This window comes from Phyllobates terribilis, unplaced genomic scaffold (genome assembly GCF_046119375.1).
Source record: "Phyllobates terribilis strain yellow unplaced genomic scaffold, ASM4611937v1 Scaffold_2__4_contigs__length_985480577, whole genome shotgun sequence".
In the NCBI taxonomy this organism is placed as follows: domain Eukaryota; kingdom Metazoa; phylum Chordata; class Amphibia; order Anura; family Dendrobatidae; genus Phyllobates; species Phyllobates terribilis.
In genome coordinates, this window is record NW_027362762.1 from 872,922,418 (window position 1) to 872,944,533 (window position 22,116).

General features: G+C 46.1%; 2 protein-coding genes across 3 annotated transcripts in view; one reads left to right on the forward strand and one right to left on the reverse strand.

Moving 5' to 3' along the window:
- Positions 1–22,116, forward strand: part of CMSS1 (cms1 ribosomal small subunit homolog) — a 413,413-nt gene that overhangs the window by 207,040 nt on the left and 184,257 nt on the right. The window lies entirely within an intron of this gene.
- The window catches only part of FILIP1L (filamin A interacting protein 1 like), a 317,635-nt gene that overhangs the window by 174,219 nt on the left and 121,300 nt on the right, over positions 1–22,116 (reverse strand). The window contains exon 1 of one of the 2 annotated variants that reach the window (XM_073668096.1): positions 7,293–7,351. The exons of the other annotated variant lie outside the window; for it this stretch is intronic. Coding sequence (XP_073524197.1) covers positions 7,293–7,336 — 44 coding nt within the window. The 5' untranslated portion in view covers positions 7,337–7,351. Of the gene's footprint in view, positions 1–7,292; positions 7,352–22,116 lie in introns of those variants that run through there. 2 annotated transcript variants of the gene reach the window in all.

Consider the following 22,116-nt stretch of genomic DNA (forward strand, 5'->3'; position numbering starts at 1 on the left):
TACATGAGAGGTATAATATATATAGTTGTCTATTGCAATGTAAAATATGTATTGGAATTTCCAAAATCCTGGAATGATGACCAGCAGCGGTGGATCCCACAAAGTTTTCCAAACTTTCCATTTAATATTTTCTTATATTTCACATCGCTGTTTACAGCTTTTATGATTTTGCTTTTCATATTCACTTTCCTAATGGAAACATTCTGCTATTTCTCTACCTAGCGATATTTGCTAAATAAATAAATGGCGTTTCCGTTATTGCTGCGGCCGTCCACGATTGTTTTGCCTTCACGCCACTTCTGAACGTGACTTTGCCAGGAATGAACAATAATGTTTATTTTGCTCCCTGCAGAGCAAGTGGTGGCCCTTTCAAAACTCCCGTCTTGATTCTGCACAGAAACATATAGATTTTTATTATTTATGACCCAGCTTTGCATGTCACAGGCGGAATTGTAAAGCTACGAGCCTGTACAAACGAACGAAGGGCCTGGACTCCGTGCACATGAGTCTTATAGTGCAAAAAGTCATTATATTATTACACGGAAAATGGGCCTTCTAACCTTACATAGTTTATGACGGATAGCTCAAGATTGTACTGACTTGGTATCATACCAAGATGTAAAATTTACTGCAGTTTAAGAAAAATTAAGGGTAGGTAGCCTCTCAATTTCCAGACTATTACACTGGCATTTTGATTGACACGACATACTTGACACTCTGTTAAAGGGAACTTGCCACCAGGTCAAAAGTGGCCATTTTGTGCTCTTATTTCATTCTTGCTCCTCCCCTGAGTAGTCCATTTTTTGTTTCTCTTAAATCCGCCATACCTTTCCAAAGATATGAGCCTTTTTATGTAGTTCTAATTTTTATGGCCTTTCCAAGGGGGCGGGGCTTACATGATTCGGGGGGCATGGCTTTTGGATGCCCTACATAATTACCAAATGAGCAACACCCACTTGGTGAAGAGCAATAAAAATGAGGACTGAATAAAAAGGCCCATATCTCTGAAACAGTATGGTGGATTTAAAAAAAAAAACACAGAAAAAAACACATAATACATAAAATAATAAAATAAAGAGCAAACACTGGCCACTTTAAGGTGACAGGTCTTCTTTAAAAAGAAGCACCTGCTGTCAGCGGTGGATACCACACACTTGTGCTCCATTTTAACTGAAGCCGTCCTTTACACAATCCTGATGAAGGTCTGCGATTGGGACCGAAACGTCTAATTTCATCTGGATTGTACAGCATTGAATGAAAATATTCTGGAATTTATTACTCGAGTGCCAAGTTATTATATTGGAATTGTATCAAGGGATAGGAGCCTACTTGAGCACCATCACCAGAAGTGCTGTGATTTTCTACATTTATTCTTTAAAAAGAGGAGTCTGGTGGTCCATGTAGGACCTTGAGCTAAGAAAAGCCATACCTTTCAGTTTAAAATACGCTTTATATTTTAGAGAAATATCATGTTTGTATTCAAATCAGGTGCTTGGAGCAAAATGGGTGGGGCCGCTCAGTCCAGAGTACCCTTTTCATTGTTTCATCAGCTAGCTCACTGCTGTCAATCAATACAGAGCTGGCAGAGCTAAACTGGGAAACTCCCCTCTAAGGACCTGTGCTTACTTTGATATGGATTTGAAATCTGACGGCCTCCTTTTAATTGCTGATTACTGAAAGTAAAGAAGTTGTTTTTTTTAATATTTATATCTCTATGTCTCTCTCTCCCCTCTCTCCCTTCTGTCTCCCTCTCTCTCCTCTGTCTCCCTCTCTCTCCCCTCTGTCTCCCTCTCTCTCCCCTCTGTCTCCCTCTCTCTCCCCTCTGTCTCCCTCTCTCTCCTCTGTCTCCCTCTCTCTCCCTCTCCCTTCTGTCTCCCTCTCTCTCCTCTGTCTCCCTCTCTCTCCCCTCTGTCTCCCTCTCTCTCCCCTCTGTCTCCCTCTCTCTCCCCTCTGTCTCCCTCTCTCTCCCCTCTGTCTCCCTCTCTCTCCCCTCTGTCTCCCTCTCTCTCCCCTCTGTCTCCCTCTCTCTCCTCTGTCTCCCTCTCTCTCCTGTCTTCCTCTGTCTCCCTCTCTCCCCTCTGTCTCCCTCTCTCCCCTCTGTCTCCCTCTCTCCCCTCTGTCTCCCTCTCTCCCCTCTGTCTCCCTCTCTCCCTTCTGTCTCCCTCTCTCCCTTCTGTCTCCCTCTCTCTCCCTTCTGTCTCCCTCTCTCTCCCCTCTGTCTCCCTCTCTCTCCCCTCTGTCTCCCTCTCTCTCCCCTCTGTCTCCCTCTCTCTCCCCTCTGTCTCCCTCTCTCTCCCCTCTGTCTCCCTCTCTCTCCCCTCTGTCTCCGTCTCTCTCCCCTCTGTCTCCGTCTCTCTCCCCTCTGTCTCCCTCTCTCTCCCCTCTGTCTCCCTCTCTCTCCCCTCTGTCTCCGTCTCTCTCCCCTCTGTCTCCGTCTCTCTCCCCTCTGTCTCCGTCTCTCTCCCCTCTGTCTCCGTCTCTCTCCCCTCTGTCTCCGTCTCTCTCCCCTCTGTCTCCCTCTCTCTCCCCTCTGTCTCCCTCTCTCTCCCCTCTGTCTCCCTCTCTCTCCCCTCTGTCTCCCTCTCTCTCCCCTCTGTCTCCCTCTCTCTCCCCTCTGTCTCCCTCTCTCTCCCCTCTGTCTCCCTCTCTCTCCTCTGTCTCCCTCTCTCTCCTCTGTCTCCCTCTCTCTCCTCTCTCTCTCCCTCTGTCTCCCTCTGTCTCCCTCCCTTCCCTCTGTCTCCCTCTCTTCCCTCTGTCTCCCTCTCTTCCCTCTGTCTCCCTCTCTTCCCTCTGTCTCCCTCTCTTCCCTCTGTCTCCCTCTCTTCCCTTCTGTCTCCCTCTCTTCCCTTCTGTCTCCCTCTGTCTCCCTCTCTCCCCTCTGTCTCTCCTCTCTCCCCTCTGTCTCTCCTCTCTCCCCTCTGTCTCTCCTCTCTCCCCTCTGTCTCCCTCTCTCCCCTCTGTCTCCCTCTCTCTCTCTCCTATGCTCTAAACTTGGGAAATTACATTGTGAAGGGAGGGGGAGGAGGTGAGCTGTGACATCATCTATTGTGAATGGTAAATCCTGTGTTAGGCTATGTGCCCACGATGCAGAAATGATCCGGATTTTTTCCTGAGCGTTTCTGCATCTCCCTGGCAGAAAAAACACATGCGGATTGTACATGCGGATTGTACATGCGTTTTTCCTGCCAGGGACAAGCGGATGTGAAGCGTTCTTCACATGCATTTCTGCATGCGGGTTGTCAAGCTCTTTCCAAGCGATTTTAGCATCACTTGGAAAGTGCTTGTCAACTTGGTCACACTATATAAATCCATGCAAACTGCATGGATTTATATAGTATGACCGTAAAAGAATGGTAAAAATAAAAAATAAATCTATACTTACCTTCCGATGGCCCCCGGAGTCTTTATTCGATGTGTCTCGGCTTGCCGGCAGCTCGCGGTGGACTAAAGAACCTGCCGTTACATGACTAAATGACGTCAGCACAGGTCCTTGAGTCCACCGCGATCTGCCGGCAAGGGAGGACAAGCACACCGGGGGCCATCAGAAGGTGAGTATAATGTTTATTTTTTATTTTATTCTTTTTTTTACAGGTTCTATGGTACCCGGGTCCGGAGGAGAGTCTCCAGTCCTCCACACCCGGGTACCATCCGCACATTGAAACGCATGGATTCTGCATGTACAGATGTAGTGATGCGGTTCCATGCGTTCCAATGCAAGTCAATGGCGGCGAAAATGCAGCACTTCCACAAAATAATTGTTAGTGCTACGGATTTTTCCGCAATGATAATCTGCAGCGGAAATTTCTGCAGCATGTGCACAGCACATGTGGATTATCATTGGGGACCATGGCAGACCTTCTACCAAGCGTTTTTTAAGCGTTTCTGCAGCGGAATTGCCGCTGTGAAAACGCTTAAACGCATCGTGGGCACACAGCCTTACATGTCAATGTAATCCTGTCTGTGATGATAATACACAGAACAGGAGCTATGACGCTGATATAAGGCCTAGTGGCCAGAGTTAAAATTACAACATTTTTGTTTATTATATGTATTTTTGTAATATAGATAGTGATATATACAATTGAAAAAAAAAATAAATAAATAAACATTTTACATAAAAGTGTGACGTAAGCAATAGGTCATTTTCTGATGACACATTCCTTTTAATCCATTATGATTTTGCAGTAAATTGCTACTAATGGCTTCCCAGATATAATGGAGTAATGACTAGTCCTCTAATAATAATCTCTTGCTGATACAACAGTGATTTTATCAAAACAACAGCAAGAATCCCAGTAAGTGACACATCACCGGATTTAGGGTCTCTGCCCCTACATGATGCTGTTCTCAGATTAGGTGGTAAAAACCTGGTGACCAATTCCCTCTAAGTTGTATGACATATTCAGCTATACCCGGAGGTGATGGCACATGAGACCCTTAGAAGTACAAGGTCCTCACCTCTTGTGCTGCTTCGCTCCGCTGCCATGTAGCCGTAAAGGAACATGTTTAATCTATTATGTTATAGGAGGTTTATTTTTAGGCCTCGATCTTGGACAGTGTGCACATTCTTATATGATATGTCACTGACTGTTTCATATTATAGTACAATATTTATTGATTCCAACTGGATTATGTCACCCAAACCTGGGACATATTATCTGGAAGAATTTCCGATGTTAAGAGTTGATCTTTGACATCGCAGAGCATCCCCTCAGCCCAACAAGCAGGAAATTAGCCACACCATTCAGCGTTATTAATGGCACATGTGGTGCACATTATACCCTGCGAGGCTGCCCGTAGAGGCTCTACTACTAACCTACAAAGTCCTTATCTTCATCTCGGAGAATCTGCAGTATATAAGCAAAAGTATAGGGGCAACGCTCTGAACCCCTCGCCTCCGCATGCTTCATGTTGCGTTTTTCCTCCCCTTCTTTTTAGTACTATAAGTCAAAATTCAGTTTGTAAAGTAAAAAAAAAAACATTGGTTTGTGTCGCCATTTTCCGAGACACGTAATATTTTTATTTTTCCGTCGATGGAGCTTTTTTGAGGGTTTTTGTTTTTTTGCGAGACGATCTGATGTTATTATTGAGACCAATTTAATATACATACTTTATCGGGTTTTATCGCACTTTTTTTAGGGAGTTGTGATGATCAAAAACCCTCAATTCTGGCATGTTGATTTTTTTTTCTTTTTTGCAGCGTTTACTATACGTGTTAATTAATTTTAGGTTTTGATGGACCAGACTTTTACAGACAAAGAAAATACAAAGAAAAAATACTTTTGTTGTTGCCATATTTTTAATGTGGGGAAAGTGTAGGAAAACACATTTTTGTATTTTATTTTTTTATGCTTTTTGAAAGGATTTTTTTAGTCCTCCAAGGGGGTAAAAAAACAAAACATACAACACTATACCATACCATACACTGCAATACCACAGTAAAGCGATATGTAGTGAAAATCACAGAAAATCGCTAATAGGAAACTCTGCCTGTAGCTAAGCATCAAAGGAGTACCAAGGTTTTAACATACCGCCAGCTGCTATCGTAATTGTTGCCCTCTGATCGCACCCATTTTAATGCTGTTGTCAGAGATTGACAGTGTCATCTAAACGGTTAACAGCGTCATCTAAGCGGTTAACAGCAGTAATCTCAGCTACAGCCTACCTCATCTACCCCGTATGAGGAAAACTCTGCTCCTAAGCCCCCTCCACACAAGGGCACTCCAGCGCTAACAAACATATGCATCATTTTTGTGCTATTGTATTTGTGTGCTTTCAAGAACTATTTGTCAAACTAATAACAAAAAGGGCAGTTTTGCATGAAATAACTGTTGCAATTTGTTTTTTCCTCATTTTACAATTTGATAGATGCCATTTTCACTAAGGTTTAATATTGATGCATCTGTAGACATGGTAGAAACTATGAAATTACTTTAAAAAGGTTTTCCATAGACTTAAAGAGTTTTCTGATTTCAAAAAACCCCTGGACCCCAAACAGAGCTTTGCTGTCCCTCCCGGGGTCCAGCGCTGAGTCTCCGCTGCTGCCCTTGGTTGGTGTCTGCAGCGCTGAAGTCACATCGATAGCAGTGCAGCCAATAACTGAACTTGGCGGCTTTGCCTGAGTAGACCGTATGAGGCACCAATTTCACTGATTGTCTGCAGCGCTTAAGTCACGTCGATAGCAGTGCTGCTTATAACTGAACTCAGGCAGTAGAAAATTCAGCGCACACTCTTATGGTTGAAGTGGTGCAAAGTTTTTATTTGTGAAAGCAAAACAATGTATGGATGAAGAAAATTGCAACAAAATAATAACACAACGTTGCTACCCCACCAGGGTCTTTGTCACGTTGTTGTTTTAGAGAAAATAGGGGAGACCCTTAGAGAGAGAGAGTCGCAAGATTCAAGGGATGCCAGGTGGCTGCTGCACTGTCATTTCATCAGCACCTTACCATAACGACTGAGTGCACGCCAGTCCCTCTATATCTACTATAACTGAACTCAGTCGCTCTGCCAAAATAAGCAGCATGAGCTACCAAGCTCACTGATTGTCTGCAGCGCTTAAATCACATTGATGGCAGGGGAGCCTATAACTGAACTCAGCAGCTCTGCCAAAGTAGACAGCATGAGTCACTGATTTCATGGATTGGCTGTAGCGCTGTCGACGTGACATTGGCACTGCAGACAGTAATAAACATCGGGAGCAGCGGTGGAGACTCAGCGCTGGACCCGGGGATGGTGAGTAAAGAACAGTTGTTGTTTTTTTAACAAACTGCAGATGGGAGTTAGGTGTTTTCTGAATCTGGAAAATCCCTTTAAATGAAGAGTGATGAGTGTCCATCTCTCTATTTAATCTTCTCCTGGATGTGGCATGAAGTCCGACGTCTACGGCATACTCTATGGAAATGGCATAAATGCCTATAGTAGAATGTTTTGGGACTATGGGCGTAACATAATGATCATATACTTATGCCCTAGATTAGTTCATGTTTCTGAAGTTGAACTTAATGGCTCGAAGGTAGGTTCAGACCATGTGTGTTTCCCTTGATTCTAACTCAATTGAGGGCTTCCATCCATACCCCTTCCCCCCCAAAACAGGATTCAGATGTGTCCAGCTAGAGCCATTGACTTCAATTAGGCAAACACAATAAAATATGCAATTCTGGATAAAAGAGATGGCCATCGTAGCAGGTCAAATGGAGACCAGAGATGGATGTTTTTGTTGCCTATTTTAAGTCAATGGCTTAGTTGAGGAGGGCACTTCTAGATCCCATGATGACCTGAATGGTGATTACCTGAATGGTGATGACCTGATGACCTGAATGGTGATGACCTGCATACCAGATGCTACCTTTAAGAAAATATGGCGCTGTTCCTGGAGGAAAAAAAGAGAGCTTTGTTTTTGGCTAATCTCATGCAATCATACAATTAAAGAAAGCATCTCCATGACTTATATTAGTGATCATATTTTAAGTGGAATCGCCCTTCAATTCAAAATTGTTTCTATCCATGGTGGAAAGGGGGGTAAGCAAAAAGTGCCAAAAAAATCCAGCATGGCCGATTATATCTATGTCACTTTAAACAATAGGAACAATTGTGAATTCTATGTGATATGGGGCTGCGGTGTAATATGTATCGGCAGCTTATGCTGAGCTGCGGTTTCCTCTGCTGATATTATATAGACTGTAGTCTCCGCTCATCAGTCGCCATATCAGACTCCATCTGTTTTTGATTGATACAAGGCACACAGAAGGAATAAAGAGCCGTCACGGTTTTTACAAATTGTATTTGGCCGTATACGAGTATGGCAATAACCATGTCTCTTCACCAAGGTTGCATAAAGTCTACGGGAATTAAATCCCCATGGCATAATTAATTTCAGTGCAGTCTCCAGGAATAAAACGCCAGTGGTTTACTTGATGACCTCATTACATGCCATCCCCTGGAATTGATGTGAGAACAGGTGGCAGCTCTATTGGAGTAAGGGGCATAACCTGATACCCTGAAAATTACAGTATTGTACATTAACAACTTTGTGCATGGCATTACGTCATCAACACTTGGGACTCGTTAATGAGGAGACATATTGCACTTGTTTACGCTGTTATGAGGTGTGTAAGGTGACTGGGACGACCCTTTCTAGCATTTACTGAGTCATGTACCAAAGAATCGACTCCGTGGAGGTAAGTGAATAGGTAAGTTCCAGCTCCTTGAGCTTGCATTATATCTCCTTGGTGCAGGAGCAGACCCAATTTTTCCTACGGGGTCCCCTATTCTCCATAAATAATAAGGCCCCTTTCACACATCTGATTGTCTTGTACGTCTTCTGTCTTTGTTTTTCACTAACAGAACACATTCCCAACTTTTTTTTTGTTACCAAGTTTCCGCTAAAAAAATCCCCCAAAAAACGTGTTCAATTTTCATCCAAGCCACGGATCAAACTTAGCCATGCAAGTCTATTGGTCAGTGAAAAACTTGGACAACATACTCATGGCATCCTAGTTGCATCCCATTGCTGTCCATTTTTCGCTGACTGTTTTGAAGCTTGAGAAACCCACATCAGTTTTTTTTCGTCTACAAGAAAACCTGATAAAACTCTATTAAAACTGACCAAACACTGATGAGAATCTGATCCAGCTCTTTGCTAAAAATCATTTTGGTTTTTCACATGTGCAAAAAGAAAAAAAATGAGTGTGTGAAATCGTGCTAATTTCTACCACTGTTACTTCTCTTGCTCCTAAGTCACAGTATAGTTAAAGGGAATTTTATTATTTTTTTAATTATCCTCCAGGTATTGCAAAGTTACTTTATGACCTTATATTGCTTTCTTCTCTCCCAAACACTATGTTGCAGTGCTGTTTCAATGCTCAGTTTATGCTCCTTTATATACTTCTTCTAATTGCTGCTCAGCTAAGATCTGTACACTATATGTTCATCTCCTCTATTGAATCTTCACTCACTTTTCAAAAAAAGATGGGTAGGATGGGTGTAATCGCCAAAGGTTTGCACAACTATGGCATATGCAAAAAAATGTTAATACATTTCAAACTGTTTTACTCCAGAATTCTGGAAAAAACTGTGATAAATCAGGGCCTCTGAGTGCTTAGTTTGCACACATTGTACGAAGAGAGCAATCACTGTAGAAGGACATCATGGTCGGAAGAATAGAAGGAACAAGGCAAAGAGGAAGACCAGTAACCTGATGGTTTGATACTATCAATATATGCTCCGTTTTTCTTATGTTTATGCTCCTTTAGAACCGGCTTCTAAGGCTATGTGCCCACGTTGCATTTATGAAGCAGAAAATTTCTGCTGCACAAATGCAAGTCCTCTCCCGGAAAAACGCATGCGGAATTCCGCACGCGTTTATCGCGCATTTTTCGCGCGTTTATCACGCGTTTTCCACATGCGGAATTGCCTTGCGTTTTTTATGCATTGGACAAAGGCAATTCCGCTTGCGGAAACGCAAAATTAAATGACATGCTGCGGATTTTTGAACGCGGCATAAACGCTGCGGAAAAATCCGCAGCATGTGCATAGAACTTGCGGAATCCCATTGGGGAACATGGGGTGCGGATATACATGCGTTTTTCAAGCGTTTACGCTGCGGAAATTCCGCAGCATATACGCTTGAAAAATGCTACGTGGGTGTAGCACCCTGAGGATCCGGCTGCTACAGGGGTATTGCACCTCAGCCAGAGGTGTGATATTCCACTCCCGGGTAAGGAAGGAGTGTGGAACTGAGCTCAGATAGACTGCATGCACTACATACATCCCATTTCCGGGGAGCAGGCCGACGGCACTCCCACTTAGAAATGTGCAGGTGCGACCGAGCCTGTTCCTGGCTGGAGTGGGAGGGGGGAGGAACATCCCATGTAGTGTAGGGGCAGATAGGGGGAGCAGTCTGGGTAGTGATAGGAGCTCATTGGGTGCTGGTCACCTGAGCTCACACATAGAGGGATATATAAGGAGGGCACCAACTTAGATCAGGGTCAGACGCAGAGGAGCCTGTCAGACGCAGAGAGTCAGTCAGTGCAGAGGACAAGTCAGCAGGAGAGGAGGAGTGGAAGCTGGCAGAGGAGCAGCTGAAAGAAAGAGAGGCCCTGAAGAGAGAGAGTGGAGTGAAGAAAGACCCAGAGGGAGACAAAGAAGGGACCCAAGAACCCAAATTAGAGCACCGGGTGAGGAGTCAGCAAGAGGGTACCGGAACCCAAGCTGGTGGGGGTAAAGACATTCCCCAGCCAGAGACCGGAGACCGTGGGCAGTGTCTGTCACGGTCACCCACTACATTCACCCTGAAGGCACACCACAGGAAGGGTCAGGGAACCTAAGGCCAAAGGTTGCCCAACAGAAGGCCCGAGGGAGCTGGACTTAGGTGAATCACTGGTGGGGACGGCTGAAGAAAGGACAGAGGGGGAGCTCAGGGCCACGCTCCGGACTTGTTTGGGGGTTGGCCGGATCCAGGACCTGGTGGACGCAGCACGGCTCGGGTGGTCACTTGGAGCTAGAGTGACCAGGAACATCAGCAGTGAGTAAAACCCTTAACTGCACAACCCGACTCTGTCTTCCTTTATCATCTATGCTGCACCACCACAACCCCCATCCTCTGCGCCTGTCCCCTCTGAGGCTATACCCCTCCCGTTGGGGGTTATCCCACCAAGCTGCACATCCACCATCAGCCTCAGCGGACCCTGCTGCAGCGGCGGCCACAGTGACCGCATTACAACGGGTGGCGTAGTCGACACAAAAAGAACTCTAATAACATCAGTAAGGACTGCCACATAACACTTAGCTTGACGCCCTGGGCACGGGACCGGGTCACAGCCGCTCGGAGACTACAACCCCCCCCATCTGATCCGGTGCCGGGTATTCCCCTCAAAAAGGAATATGTCCCAGGGGGCGCGTCAACTTTGGCGTAGTCGGCAGGATTACGTGCCCGCAACACCCGGGTACTGCGTGCCTGAAGAAAAGTGCAAGTTTACCTCAGAAAGAAGACTCCTGCCGGTTCCGGAGGGTCCACGCCATCGGACTCCATCACCAGTCGTTTCCCGCCGATTGTCCGCCATTTCCAGCTTGTTCCCGCCATCTGCAGAGTTTCCCGCCACTGGGAAGCGATTCCCGCCAAAACCGCAGATTTCCCGCCTTGGAAGAGCAGCGGACGCCATTATGGGCGTGCCAAAGGAGGGCAAGAGGCCACCTCCCATCGTGGGCCGGGACAGAAAATGGCGCCAAAAGTGGAAACCGCCCCCACCAACAGAGACTGTGATGCTGGAGGTGTCAGTCAGCGTGAAAGAACTACCCCTGGAGCTGACAGTCACCGAGTTGCCCCGGGACCGCCCTCGAAGTGGGAGGAGACGAAAGAAAAGAGCAAAGATGGGTGTCGCTTGGAGCAGTCTAGAACGAGCGCACCCGGAGGCGAGGTGTCCAGAGCAAGAGCACCCGGAGTCGAGGAGAGAAAGAGTAGACCCGGGAATGGAGCGGCAGCAGTGCAGCACCGGCCCGCTGGCCAGGAGCCTGCAAAAGGAAGAAAGAGGAGAGCAGAGCAGCACCGGCCCGCTGGCCAGGAGCCTGCCGGAAGAAGAGCAGAGCAGCACCGACCCGATGGTCAGGAGCCTGCTAGAGTCAACAACCCCGCTAGGCTTAGCGGAGATCCTGGCGCAGCTTCCCCGAGATCGGGAGTGCGCGCGGAGTGCCCTGGAGGGCCTCGCGGGAAGGATGGCCCGAGTGCAGAGGGAGATCCTGGCGGAGTGGGGCCGGGAGATGGCCCAGCAAGCTGGAACCCGTCCACGGAACCCGCTCCCTTGGAAGAAGACACCGACTACCTCTGCGGATGACGCGGGAGGACCCAAGGCCGGAGACGGCGCAGAAGAGGGAGCGAGACGCATGGCAGCAGGTAAGGGGGATGCCTATACCCCATACCGGAAGACCACTTACCTGCCCCAGCTCCCCGTCGCAGAGCCCGAAAGTCCCCCTGCCGTACCCGAGACCGCCATGACACCGCCACCGACTAGGCCCCGACCGGAAGCCGCCGTCGCGACCCCAGTGACGTCACGCGTCGTGACCCGGAGCGTGGCGAAGGAAGGGAAGCCTCCGGCCTGGTCGCAAGGCCTAGCGTTTCCGGGCGCCGCATCCCCAGCAGAGCCATCTACCTCCGCGGAGCCTCCGGCCTGGTCGCAAGGCCAGGTGGCCCAGGGTGCCGCCGTGTTAACAGTTCCATTTACCTTCCAGATGCCCCAGGCCTGGCCGCAAGGCCTGGGCAACCTGGGCGCCCCCATCATCGCGCCCGCACCCGTAACATCAAGGGTGCCAAATCTGGGAGAGGACCCCTTCAGCCAGCTAGCGTGGCCGGACGGGCGGCCCTTCATCTGGCCCGAAGAATTCTTGGAACTGGAGCGACAAAAGAAGTTAGGTCCCCTGTGTGAGCCCCTGATCCCGGCTCCAAAGCCCGTGACTCGGGTCTCGCCTCCACTAGAAGAAGCCCAATTTGTGTGGGACCCCACGGGAGAAGATTTGATGGGGTTCACCGGAGAGACTCGGGCAGCTGCAGCTGAACGCACAGAGTGTTGCCGTCAACAGCTGGCCGAGTTTAAGAGAGAACGGGAGGAGAGGCGGGTCAGAGAGCAATGGGCCCGGACCCGCAGCGCGGAGCAAAAGAGTCGGACCAGAAGGGACCCCTATGCAGCAGATCGTCCCCGTACCATCGGGACGGTAATAAAGTTTAATGCGCAGCATGGGTGGGGCTTCATAAAGGACCGGAACACCATGGGTGACGTCTTCGTTACCCGACGGGATGTCGAGTCCCACCTGCCAGAGGGTCACAAAGGCCGTGACCTCTACGTCGGTGACGAGGTAACGTTCACCCGGCACAAGTGTGCCAAGGGACCTTACGCCCTCCACGTGCATCGCCTGACAGAGGAGGAGTTGCGGTGTAGGGAGGAGGAGCCAGAAGACCCGGACGGGTTCAAGGCTAGAAGGTACTATGACTGAGATAGTACAAAGGACTGTATATAGTTACCTGTCGGGGTACCCAAGTAACCGTGGCTGCTTTAAAGTTTAGTCCCCGTAGGGACCAGTGAACAGTTTAACCCGTGTGTCCCCTACCCAAACCAGGCTGAGGACTGTGAGCAGCCATCCCTTTACTTGGCCGGGGACTGAGAACGGCCAAACTCCCCTGTACATAGTTGCGCTTTCTAAGGCGCCCCCTACTGGTTTTATGAGAAACTGCTTTTCGGTCGCACTTTACCTGGTCACGAGTTTCACGGTGACCAGAGGAGGAAGAGAGAAAGAGACGACGAGAATGTTATTTATATAAATATATCTACTGTTTTATATAATGTTTTATATGTTTTATATGTTTATATAAAAAAAAAAAAAATTTTGTATGTTATGGTGTTTTATGTCTTTACAGCCCGAGGACGTGCTGTGATTTGCCAGGGGGGAATGTAGCACCCTGAGGATCCGGCTGCTACAGGGGTATTGCACCTCAGCCAGAGGTGTGATATTCCACTCCCGGGTAAGGAAGGAGTGTGGAACTGAGCTCAGATAGACTGCATGCACTACATACATCCCATTTCCGGGGAGCAGGCCGACGGCACTCCCACTTAGAAATGTGCAGGTGCGACCGAGCCTGTTCCTGGCTGGAGTGGGAGGGGGGAGGAACATCCCATGTAGTGTAGGGGCAGATAGGGGGAGCAGTCTGGGTAGTGATAGGAGCTCATTGGGTGCTGGTCACCTGAGCTCACACATAGAGGGATATATAAGGAGGGCACCAACTTAGATCAGGGTCAGACGCAGAGGAGCCTGTCAGACGCAGAGAGTCAGTCAGTGCAGAGGACAAGTCAGCAGGAGAGGAGGAGTGGAAGCTGGCAGAGGAGCAGCTGAAAGAAAGAGAGGCCCTGAAGAGAGAGAGTGGAGTGAAGAAAGACCCAGAGGGAGACAAAGAAGGGACCCAAGAACCCAAATTAGAGCACCGGGTGAGGAGTCAGCAAGAGGGTACCGGAACCCAAGCTGGTGGGGGTAAAGACATTCCCCAGCCAGAGACCGGAGACCGTGGGCAGTGTCTGTCACGGTCACCCACTACATTCACCCTGAAGGCACACCACAGGAAGGGTCAGGGAACCTAAGGCCAAAGGTTGCCCAACAGAAGGCCCGAGGGAGCTGGACTTAGGTGAATCACTGGTGGGGACGGCTGAAGAAAGGACAGAGGGGGAGCTCAGGGCCACGCTCCGGACTTGTTTGGGGGTTGGCCGGATCCAGGACCTGGTGGACGCAGCACGGCTCGGGTGGTCACTTGGAGCTAGAGTGACCAGGAACATCAGCAGTGAGTAAAACCCTTAACTGCACAACCCGACTCTGTCTTCCTTTATCATCTATGCTGCACCACCACAACCCCCATCCTCTGCGCCTGTCCCCTCTGAGGCTATACCCCTCCCGTTGGGGGTTATCCCACCAAGCTGCACATCCACCATCAGCCTCAGCGGACCCTGCTGCAGCGGCGGCCACAGTGACCGCATTACAACGGGTGGCGTAGTCGACACAAAAAGAACTCTAATAACATCAGTAAGGACTGCCACATAACACTTAGCTTGACGCCCTGGGCACGGGACCGGGTCACAGCCGCTCGGAGACTACAACCCCCCCCATCTGATCCGGTGCCGGGTATTCCCCTCAAAAAGGAATATGTCCCAGGGGGCGCGTCATGGGCACACAGCCTAACTGCTGCTCAGCAAAGATATGTACACTATATTCCCATCTCCTCTGTTGAATCTTCACTCACTCTTCAAAAAAAGATGGATAGGATGGGTATAATCGCCAAAGGTTTGCGCAACTATGGCATATGTAAAAAATTTTCATACATTTCAAACTGTTTTACTCCAGAATTCTGGAAAAAACTGTGATAAATCAGGGTCTCTAAGTGCTTAGCTTGCACACATTGTACGAAGAGAGCAATCACTGTAGAAGGACATCATGGTCGGAAGAATAGAAGGAACAAGGCAAAGAGGAAGACCAGTAACCTGATGGTTTGATACTATCAATATATGCTCCTTTTTTCCTATGTTTATGCTCTTTTAGAACCGGCTTCTAACTGCTGCTCAGCAAAGATTATATTCCCATCTCCTCTATTGAATCTTCCCTCACTTTTCAAAAAAAAGCTGGCTAGGATGGGTGTAATCCCCAAAAGTTTCAAAAGGTTTGCGCAACTATGGCACGCGGAAAATTTTTGAGACATTTCAAACAGTTTTTCTCCAGAATTCTGGAAAAAACTGTTTGATAAATCGGGGCCTCTAAGCGCTTACTTTGAGCACATCATATGAAGAGAGCAATCACTGAAGAAGTACACCATGGTCGGAAGAATAGAAGGAACAAGGCGAAGAGGAAGACCAGCAACCCGATGTCTTGATACTATCAAGATAACGGCGGAGAAGACCCTGGTGGACCTATCTAAGCTTTCACAAGATCAATCTTCCTACAGAGCGTTCATCCATCAAGTCGCCAAGGCTCGAGATCAGGCTGAAGGCCATTAAATATAAAACCCAATCCCCTATCACTGTTTACACCAGTGTCACTAAGGTGAACAATTATATATTAATCCTTCAATTAAATAATGAATTTTTTACTAATTGGTGACAGTGATTTATATTGTTTGCAACCTGTTCACGGACGACTGAGAATAGTTTATCTTTCCCGGCTGAGCGGAATAGGACTTTGCTCCGTGCGAGCTACTTTAGAAGCATAAAGGCTGCTTGTAGGGATGGGAACATATCAGGCAAGTGAAAGGTTTTGCACACTTGAGTAAAAATGAATGCAGGTTGGAGTGTGTGACAATGGGATGTGGTTTCTTCGCTGCCTATAAATCAGACATTCCTGCTGGGTTACATCAGAGGAGCAGAGGCATGATTAATGCAAGCTGGTTGGGGAGAGATGACGTACAGGCTCAAGCAAAGTTTACCTGAGAATTATCTCCCGTACGGTTTAATGTCTGTATGAGTCATGTGCGGAGACTCTGCTCTCAAACATGGCTCCATCACGCTTACCTCATCCCCGACATTCTTCTCTTTAACTCTCTCTCCGCTAGACACAGAAGTCTTCCCTTACCGATGTGATTGTGCGGGATTTCATCTCCTCTTAGGCTGTGTGCCCACGTAGCGTTTTTCAAGCGTTTTTGATGCGGAATTTCCGCAGCGGAAACGCTTGTAAAACGCTTGGTAACCCGCACCCCATGGTCCCCAAGGGGATTCCGCATGTTCTATGCACATGCTGCGGATTTTTCCGCAGCGTTTATGCTGCGTTCAAAAATCCGCAGCATGTCAATTAATTTTGCGTTTCCGCAAGCAGAATTGCCTTTGTCCAATGCATAAAAAACGCAAGGCAATTCCGCATGTGGAAAACGCGTGATAAACGCGTGAAAAATGCGCGATAAACGCGTGCGGAATTCCGCATGCGTTTTTCCGGGAGAGGACTTGCAGAAATGAAGCAGAAATTTTCTGCTTCATTTATGCAACGTGGGCACATAGCCTTACTCTACGCTTCGTAGCCTCCCAACCACCTGTGAATGATCCCCGTATCGTACAGATAAGACTATTAACGAATCGGTACAATTTATACACTCTGCTCGCAAGAATCTCCTTTGAACTAATTGGACAGTAAGGGCTTGTTCACACTTTTGCATTTTTGATGCGTGAATAAGATTTCTAAAGTCTAATTCACACAGTGCACTTTTCTTTTACTTGTGTTTATTGACAATTTTTTTTATTTTTGAAACTGCAGCATGTCAATTCTTTCAGGCTACGTGCACACGTTGAGTATTTGGTGAGTTTTTTACCTCAGTATTTGTAAGCCAACACCAGGAGTGGGTGATAGAAACACGTCACCACTTCTGTATTTATCATACCACTCAGGCTATGTGCCAACGATCAGGCTATAGCAGCGCTTTGGACGCAGAGTATTTTCGCTGCGTCCGATCACACAGGTAAATCCGCATGTGTTCATTGAACCATGTGGAGTTATCGCTTTTTATACATTCTATTGGGGAAATTTCTGTTGCGGAGACCAACGTCTCCGCAACAGAAATTGACATACTGAGGCTCGTAAAGCCGCGCTGCCGGTGAGTTTACCCGGCGTCAGATAGAAGCACAGTGGGCATTGGATTTCTAGAAGTCTCATCTACTGTGCTTTTAATGTAGAATGCAGCATTTTGGACACAGCGCAGGTGAGCTGCGTCCAAAACGCTGCTATTATGGATCGTGGGCACATACTCCTCAAATACTGAGGGAAAAAACTCACCAAACACTCACGTGTTTCTATTATACTTTTCCTCTGATTGTTCCACTCCTGGTTTTGGCTTACAAATACTGAGGTAAAAAAATCACCACATACTCAATGTGTGAACGTGGCCTGAGTGTGTATACATAGCAAATAGGGAGAAGCTGCAGTAAACAGTCTTTTTGCAGAGGTTTCTGAGCAGAGCCAATTTTTGAGGAGGATTTGGAGAATTTCCTCTCAGTTTCTGCTCAAAAAACCTCTAAAAACCTCTGTGCTCTCATAGCCAGCAAGGTGAGAATGAATTAGGAGTAAAGTTGACCAAAATGATTTACAGGACCCTGGTTTTCAAGCGTCCTCCTGCCTGTCAGCATCCTTGGCGCCTCTCCGCGGGGCATTGTCGTGCCCTTTTCATGCCACAACCTGTCAATCATTTTTTTTTTTTTACCTTTTTCTTAGCATAAAAATGCACCAAAAATGTAATAGTCGCAATACTTGTGTGTTAGTTTATTTTATGTCTGGCATTCTGTACATGAACCAGGAGGGTCAGGATGTACAAACGGAAGTAAAAAAAAAAACCAAAACATTATTATAACTCAAGATTTGAGTTAAAGGCAATTTATATTCGTAGCCAACTTAACAGAAATGGAATAACCAACCGAGCTGCTCTTATGCACCATTTTATGGGGCACTTAATATTATTTTATTTGAGGGGGGGGGGGATCAGAATGAGCTCCCTTTTTTTTTTTTTTTCTTTTCTTTTTCTTTTTTTAAACTTTATTATGTTGCTACCACTATTTGTTCATACGAAACAATCAAACCTGCAGTTTCTAATTGATGAGCAAATTATTTGATGTGCTTACTGAAAAAAAAAACAAAACAACTTTGTTTTTTCGATTCTCAGCAAAGCGTAGGATTAATGCACAGCTTCAGAGAAGTCTCCTTCATCATGCACAACAAATTCCCATGCATTTTACTACCCAATTAGGGGATAATAAACTCTGCTTGTAAATAGGGTGAATTCACCTTAAATGAACATCCCCCACTGAGTCTAAAGAGTAAACCAGAAACTCCGTGAAACATCCAGGCGGTTCTCTGTGTTCCATCCTCGGCAATTCTCATCCTTTCTTCCATTTCATTATGTGAAGCATGTCATCTCGCTAATGTAATTTCTCCATGACGGAAGCTAATTATAACATTAGTGACATTTTTTAAATATTTTGCTATTACTGTATAAGCTGGTCGCATAGTTCCCGCTTCTCGGACATCTTGGGCTACAATGAAGGCCCAGTCTTTTTTTACTCTGCTGAAATATTCACCCTTAGGACACAGATCTTAACATAGAAAAGGGATTTTAGGTTGGTAAAGATTATATTGAAAATTCTTTTCTCTTAAAATAATATTTTCCAATAATTACTTATCTACCGTAAATCAGTGGGTTTGTCAAAAATGTTTTGCTATTTTTGTGACGCAAATGTTTTTAAAGGGAATCTGGCAGTAGGATCACCCCTCCTCGGCCGTCTATATGGACATGTAGGTCACAGGAAGCTGAATAAAATGATACCTTGATATCTAAGATCCGATGTCTTATTCCAGAGAAATACATATTTTTTAAAAGATCTATGGACCGGACATAGATTTCCCTGAAAATCCTCTTCATTCATTAGCTGCTCATCTTCTCTCGTCTTTGTTGCTGCTTATGCAGATCGCAGCCATCGAGATGAGTTTGTCATAGGCTGCTAGCAAAATTTTACATCCCCGTAAACTTTGGCGCCCAAGACCACCACCCCTGAGCCCTTTCCCCAGGCTATGCCACCTCTGGGAATATCAGCACAGTGCCTCACAGATGGACTGAATGTCCTGTGATTCTGAAGTGGAATACCAGGAGTTCATGTAAAACAATAGTTAAGTAACAGTAATAGGAGAGAGGGGATCCCATAAAGTCCCTATTTGCAGCTGTTTGGCAATACCGCACCCAGTCACAGATTTTCATCCCCTCATTCTATTTCATGACGTAAGTTTATTTTCCACTTGCGGCACCCATGGAGACCACATCAGTTTAAAGGTTCCGGACATCCATTAATGTCGCTACAAGACCAATTTGTAATGGGCCCCTGTGCAGGAGCTGTATACAGCAGTAAATCCTGGCTCTACGGTACACGGTATGTACAGAATATATACAGTATACCCAGGAAGAAGAATCATGTACAGTACAGACCAAAAGTTTGGACACACCTTCTCATTTAAAGATTTTTCTGTATTTTCATGACTATGAAAATTGTACATTCACACTGAAGGCATCAAAACTATGAATTAACACATGTGGAATTATATACTTAACAAAAAAGTGTGAAACAACTGAAAATATGCCACCTTTTGCTTTGATGACTGCTTTGCACACTCTTGGCATTCTCTTGATGAGCTTCAAGAGGTAGTCACCGGAAATGGTCTTCCAACAATCTTGAAGGAGTTCCCAGAGATGCTTAGCACTTGTTGGCTCTTTTGCCTTCACTCTGCGGTCCAGCTCACCCCAAACCATCTCGATTGGGTTCAGGTCTGGTGACTGTGGAGGCCAGGTCACCTGGCTTAGCACCCCATCAGTCTCCTTCTTGGTCAAGTAGCCCTTACACAGCCTGGAGGTGTGTTTGGGGTCATTGTCCTGTTGAAAAATAAATGATGGTCCAACTAAACACAAACCGGATGGAAGTGCATGCCACTGCAAGATGCTGTGGTAGCCATGCTGGTTCAGTATGCCTTAAATTTTGAATAAATCCCCAACAGTGTCACCAGCAAAGCACCCCCACACCATCACACCTCCTCCTCCATGCTTCATGGTGGGAACCAGGCATGTAGAGTCCATCCGTTCACCTTTTCTGCGTCGCACAAAGACACGGTGGTTGGAACCAAAAATCTCAAATTTGGACTCATCAGACCAAAGCACAGATTTCCACTGGTCTAATGTCTATTCCTTGTGTTCTTTAGCCCAAACAAGTCTCTTCTGCTTGTTGCCTGTCCTTAGCAGTGGTTTCCTAGCAGTTATTTTACCATGAAGGCCTGCTGCACAAAGTCTCCTCTTCACAGTTGTTGAACAGATGTGTCTGCTGCTAGAACTCTGTGTGGCATTGACCTGGTCTCTAATCTGAGCTGCTGTTAACCTGTGATTTCTGAGGCTGGTGACTCGGATAAACTTATCCTCAGAAGCAGAGGTGACTCTTGGTCTTCCTTTCCTGGGGCGGTCCTCATGTGAGCCAGTTTCTTTGTAGCGCTTGATGGTTTTTGCAACTGCACTTGGGGACACATTCAAAGTTTGCCCAATTTTTCGCACTAACTGACCTTCATTTCTTAAAGTAATGATGGCCACTCATTTTTCTTTACTTAGAATTTTTATTATGGCAAGAAAAAAGCAGCTAACAGTCTATTCAGTAGGACTATGAGCTGTGTATCCACCTGACTTCTGCACAACACAACTGATGGTCCCAACCCCATTTATAAGGCAAGAAATCCCACTTATTAAACCTGACAGGGCACACCTGTGAAGTGAAATTTCCGGTGACTACCTCTTGAAGCTCATCAAAAGAATGCCAAGAGTGTGCAAAGCAGTCATCAAAGCAAAAGGTGGCTACTTTGAAGAACCTAGAATATGACATACTTTCAGTTGTTTCACACTTTTTTGTTAAGTATATAATTCCACATGTGTTAATTCATAGTTTTGATGCCTTCAGTGTGAATGTACAATTTTCAAAGTCATGAAAATACAAAAAAAATCTTTAAATGAGAAGGTGTGTCCAAACTTTTGGTCTGTACTGTATATCTGAAGAATGGTTTAACTTATGCTTGAGGCCGGTGGTGCATATATCATGTATTTGCCACTTTTGTGCTTTTTTTGGCTATTTGTGTGTCTGTTTATATACCAGTCATCTTAAAGGAGGACCTGCCACTAGGTGAAAGTGGCCAGCTTTTGCTCTTATTTTATTCCCTATGCTCCCCTGAGAATTACTTTATTTTTCTTTTCTAAATCCGCCATACAGTCCCAGAGATATGGGCCTTTTTATTTAGCCTGATTTTTGTGGCCTTTACAAGGGGGCGTGGCTCACAGGATCCTCTGGAGGCATGTCTTCAGGCTGCTCTGCAGAATTTCCCTATGAGCCACGCCTCCATGAGGAAGACCATAAAAAGTCTCACTAAATTAAAAGGACCGTATCTCCGTAACCGTATGTCGGACTTAAAAAAGGAAAACAAGGAAACACTCAGGTGAGCGGCGGGAATAAAATAAGAAGAAAAACTGGTCACTTGTCAACCAGTGACAAGTTCCCTTTAAACTCATCAGTATTTGGCATTCATATACTAAACAATCAGATCAGTCTTATACTAATCTAGATAAACTAATCAGTATCACATTTTGTCTTGTAAACCAGAGTCTAAATATATCACAGCGTGACTGCGGAGAAGGATGTCAAAACAATTCTTTTTCATGCATGCAGAGTGCTAGGAATGATCAGTGACATGAGGCGATCATATGACTGCCAGGCCGTGTCTTAGATGCTCTGTGTGTGATCTGCTGAAAAGAAAGCTTCTACCCCCTACAATATAAGTCCCATATACAAGATCACTGGAAGCTGATGAATATGTCCTGCACCATCTAATTTCTTATATGTCGGCGATCACTAAGGTTTGAGTCAAAACTACTGTATTAGGAGATTTGATCTTCATCTATTTAAAAAAAACGAGCAATCAGTCTTTTCTTTCCTGGTGATCTGGCTGATGAAGGTTTGTGTAACCACATGATTAGTGGGAGAAAGCACAATATAATTGCTTATTTTCCATACAGCTCCCCCGCAGGGAAAGTGAAGTATTGCAGGA